This window comes from Corvus brachyrhynchos, unplaced genomic scaffold (genome assembly GCF_000691975.1).
Source record: "Corvus brachyrhynchos isolate BGI_N302 unplaced genomic scaffold, ASM69197v1 scaffold283, whole genome shotgun sequence".
Classification (NCBI taxonomy): Eukaryota; Metazoa; Chordata; class Aves; order Passeriformes; family Corvidae; genus Corvus; species Corvus brachyrhynchos.
This window is the reverse complement of record NW_008237409.1, coordinates 3,536,575-3,541,277: the sequence shown is the minus strand read 5'-3', so window position 1 is coordinate 3,541,277 and position 4,703 is coordinate 3,536,575. Positions and strand designations below refer to the sequence as shown.

Genomic DNA, 4,703 nt, shown 5'->3' with positions numbered 1-4,703 from the left:
AACATTTCCCTATGAGCTGGATCTCTCACTCCTGTTTCTAGTGACAGGAATGGTTATTATTAGTTCCCTCTTGGAGCAGCTCAGTGCTTTGACGGTGCCTTCATGGCGGGCAGCACACCCAGAACAGACACTGGCCCTTCAGAGAGCTTGCCAAATTTCACAACCACTCACTGCTTTATCTCCAAGCTTATTCTAAAAGGTTCCCACCCTGCTAACTGTACCAAGTGCTGAATCATTTCTTTGGGTGGCCAGATTCCACTTGTGGGGGAAGAAACCTCTGGCAGAAGAGCAGAGCAGATACTAATGGAGATATTTAAATTACAAGGCAACATTTAACAATCTTTGTCAGAGCAGTAAGACTTGAGTGGTGGGGTAGAAGGTGGTCAAGTCAGTATTCCAAGGCCATTGTTTAGTAGGAGATGGCATTGCTCTGGCTCTGGAGCAGAGGACACCACTGGCAGGAGAGTCTGTTTAAATATGTTTTCTGATTGCTGTTTGAGTTCTGTCATGACCTGCATTTCTGGCTTGACTTTTGCTTTGTATTGCATTGGGTATTCATCACTCCGTGCTTCCTATTTTGTCTAGGCCTGTGTAGCTAATCCTTTTCCTTGAACTTAACCAATAGCCAGAGATAATCCTAGTTTGAAAGTGACTGGAGAAACACAGCAGTTTACATATAATGCATGTTTTATCCTGGCTGATTTACACATGAACTGGGACATTGTCCTTTGTTAAATACACCACTGTAACGTGATAACAATCTCTTTAAATATTACACAGGGTTAAATAACTTTTTTTTATTATTATTTCCTTTCTCCTTTTGGCAAATGTTCCATTGTTTGGATTTCTTTTTCTCCTGGAAGAGCAGGACTGGGTGTGGGACAGACCTGAGTGCCATCTGCTGGAGACCTGCTGCTTCCCAGCCCTGCCGTGGGCCAAATCCAGGCAATGCATACGAGAATGTCAGCACAAGTGCTCCGAAGTCATGAGCAGAAAAAACAAGAGAATTAAAAAGGAATTGAAGTTAACACTCTCTGATGCCCTCACCCTCTCAGGGTCATTTGCTTACGCTTCTTGATGGAAGTGCCAGCGCCATTCCCATCCCCCATAGTGCTCCTGTCGTTCTGTTTTGCTACAGAGACTCCCCAGGACAAAGTCATGAAGGGATCAAAGTCTTGGTGAGCAAAAAGCCAGAGCATCTTCTCAGATGTCCCAGTGCCAGCCTGGGTTAGGAAAAAAAGAGCTGGTGCCCCAAGAGGAGCAGCCACTGAGACAATGCCCCTGGCCAGCAGAGCCTGGGCTTTAAACAGCCAGAGGTGCTCTCAGGGGTGAACAGCCTTTGGTAGCCTCTTGCGTTTCCCTTGAGAAGTCTGAGAGTGAATTTGATTTATGGAGCTTGTTTGTGACATGTTCCAACAGCCAGAATGAGGAAAGGAATGGCAGAATAGTGTGGGGAATGAGGCTTATCCTTGCCTGAGGTGCATCCAGTATGGGCTCCTGAAGCTTCTCACAAGATTGGCCATTGTCTGTGTGTGTATGTGTTAAATGACAAGGGTTGGTTTAGTGTGCAGAGTTTATACCTGTAAAATCAGGGTTTGAGTAACTCCACTGAGTGTTGACCACCTTGTATCTCTTCTTTCACAGGTACCTGCATTCAGAGGGGAAGTTACCTGAAGGTAGGAGTCCATCACCTCCCATCCCAACCTCACATCCCCACCCTGCAGTCCTTTACATCACTGTTGTGTCCAGGGTTCCAGCTGCCCAACTCACCCCTGCACTGCAAATGAAACCCACAGCTGAACATTTATCTGCCTGCAATTTTTCACCAGCTCAGGCTTCTCTACAGTCACTCTTCAGTCCCTTGGGGTTGTCCTGCCTCAGTGGTGTGATGCAGTGTCTGGCCTGTGCCTCTTGGGTGAATTTGAGTGCTCTTTCCAGGTCTCTCAGCTTAGTTACAGAGGTTTTGGTCACGTCTTGCTTACAAGCCTTTTTCCTTTTTATGACAAAAGCCTCAGAAACAATTACCACCTTAGCCAAAAATGTTTGCATGTAGCAAGTTAAGCCTCCACCAAAATGTGCTCAGGAAAGGAATCTGAAATCTGCAGTGGCACAACAAACTGTAGTGGCTTCTTCCACCTGTGAGCAAGAATCAAAGGAAAGAAACAAAGTACAGAAGGAGATTGTTACTGAGCCCTTTTGTAGAGTAGAGCTGCAGCCCTTATCTCTAGCAAACAGTGCCTGCCCAGGGACAAATGTATGGACCTCGTTTAAGCACAAAGCTGCCACTCAGCTGTTTGGACAGAGCATAGGAAGGTGGCTCAGCCAGGCCCACCCAGTGAACCTCCTGCTCCCTCAACAGCCATCCAGGCTGTGTTCCTTTAATGCTAATTCCCAAATCATTGTAGGATTTGAATGAGTCACAGCAAATCAGTTTTAATTCTCTGCTAGCAGGAAGTTGCAGGCCTAATGAGACAGCATGAGCCAAGATGGCAGAATGCCCTTAAGCTGAGCTCTGACTCTAGTCCCTTCAGTTCCCCAGTTTATGAAAGAGGAGTATTAGTGCCAGCTTCTTTCCTAGGACCTTTTCTTTGTTCAGCCTTGGGATGCAGCAGAGCTCTGTGTGCTGTGTGCAGCACAAAGGACAAGGACCTGCAGTGGTTGATGTCACTGCTGGCTGTCAGGCCCCATCTACACCGAGCCACTTTCATGTGCCGCTCATGCAGGTTTGTGAGATTCACTCTGGTCCTGAATATGGGCTGTGCCTCAAATCCATTCAGGTTTGAAATAGACCCACATATAGAGAACATTTCCATTTCTCCAGCAGCATCAAGAGACTGCTGGAGCTCTGTGCAAGCCTTGCTGTTCTGATTACATCACATCTGACATGACCTACAAACACCAAAGGAACGGGGAGCTCCCATGCTGCTGCTTACGCTAAGCCTTTCCAAATATAGTTCCAGTCTCATTGAAATTCCCAGTATTTATAATTTGATCTGGCAGGCGTGCAGGGCTGTGCATCAGAGGGGCTTAATGAAACGAGTGATGCTGGGATTGAGGCTGGCTGGATGGAACAGAAAGGCATGTTCAGGCCATGGAAAAGTGCTGCGCTGCTCTTGGTAAGAGGGAACTGTTTGTGGGTGAGCCTGTGTAAGCCCATGTGATCAGGGAATCCACAGAAAATCTCCCTGCAAATGCAAAAGCCAGCTAAGCCTTGCATTGCCTCAGTGATATGCAAATGAGCACCCTAAATATCCTGCTTTGCTTTCTAATGCCTTTCGCCAGCACAAACACAACAGGCTTTTTATAATCTGTAATGAAGTTCTCCAGCCCAGGCACAAGCACTTGTTTCAAGAAGCCAAGACAACTGCTGGATGTGCTCCCACCCCTGCCACTGACCCCTTCCAGCTATAACCAGTGCTCTTCCAGAAGAACCTGTGCCTCCTTCCTTCAGGAGCAGTGCAGGCCTGCAGCATACACAGTGCTCACTCAGGCACTCCTCATTCTAGGCATCCTTGCTGCCTGAGTGATTTGGAAGCAGAAAGCCAAGCTGAGCAGGCTGCAGGCTTCACACACTTCTATTCTCAGCCTAATCCATGAGCTATATTGATCCTGCCCTTTCTGCCAACCTGGAGAGGTTGCATTACACTGCTAATCCCATCCTGCCCAGGTCACAGGCACAGCAGGCTCTGACAAGCTTCACCTGCTGGTGTCACAGGAGCAGACTCCTCAATGGCAGCACTGCTCTCACCCCGCGCATGTTTCTCTGAACACTTTTCCATCTCTCCCTGGACTGTACATTCCTTCCCTGCTTCATGTCATCTCACATTGCCATGCAGAGCAGGCTTTGCTGTCAGCACATGGAAATCCTGGTCAGATCACTGACACAGAGGGCTCTTACACTGCCCTTCTTTTTGGGGAGCCGAATTCCACCACTTAGCCTGATCTGACCGAGGAGGGCCCAGCAGGTTGACCCATCCACACTAAAATCACTTGCCATGGTTTTGAGCCCTTATTGCTTAGCTTTGGGGAACAAAAGGGTGTAATTGTTCCATGAATTAATATTTCTCAAGGAAAGAGATTGAGGAAAGGGAGAGCACATTTGGTTAACAGAGCAGCCTCCTTCAGAGACTGGTGCTGGGTAACCCTGTGCCAGGCCTCTCTTCCCATCACTGTGAGTAGGAATTGATGTGGCATTGCCAGAGTCCATTAAAACCATCCAGGGAAGGAAAGACCCATTGTCCCGTGTTTGAAAAGCAAACAGGTGCCAGTGGGAATGCTGACAGGAGCAGCACTGTACTAATTCACTCCTCTGAAACTACCACAGCAGCAGCCCAGAGGATCTCTACAGAGAAAGGGGAAGAGTGGTTCCCCCACTCACGGCACATCACAAGTTTGCTATTTGGAAACAAGAAACGTCTCCAGTGGGAGTGAAAGAAGTGTCAGGGCACTCTGTGAGCAACTGCAGCACTTGTGCCTGCAGAGCATCCCTTGGGAGAGCAACTGGAGCGGATGGCAGCCGAACAGCTCTGCCTGTCCCTTGTCCCTGCGGGCTGTGAGCGGGTGAGGGGCTCAGGTTCGGGGTCAGGAAGTGTCCCGGCCGTGCTGGTCCCACAGCCCCCGCATTCCCGCACGTCCCGGGGCCCTGCCGGGCGCTCGGCATTGCCCAGCTGCCGCTCCGGGACGCGCCGCGACCTTGCGGGGCC

General features: G+C 49.1%; 1 protein-coding gene across 1 annotated transcript in view; it reads left to right on the top strand.

The window, feature by feature from the left end:
- The window catches only part of PIGL (phosphatidylinositol glycan anchor biosynthesis class L), a 54,353-nt gene that overhangs the window by 46,447 nt on the left and 3,203 nt on the right, over nt 1–4,703 (top strand). Inside the window, 1 exon segment of the mRNA XM_017731021.1 lies at nt 1,645–1,676. Within this exon segment, the coding sequence (XP_017586510.1) occupies nt 1,645–1,676 (32 nt within the window).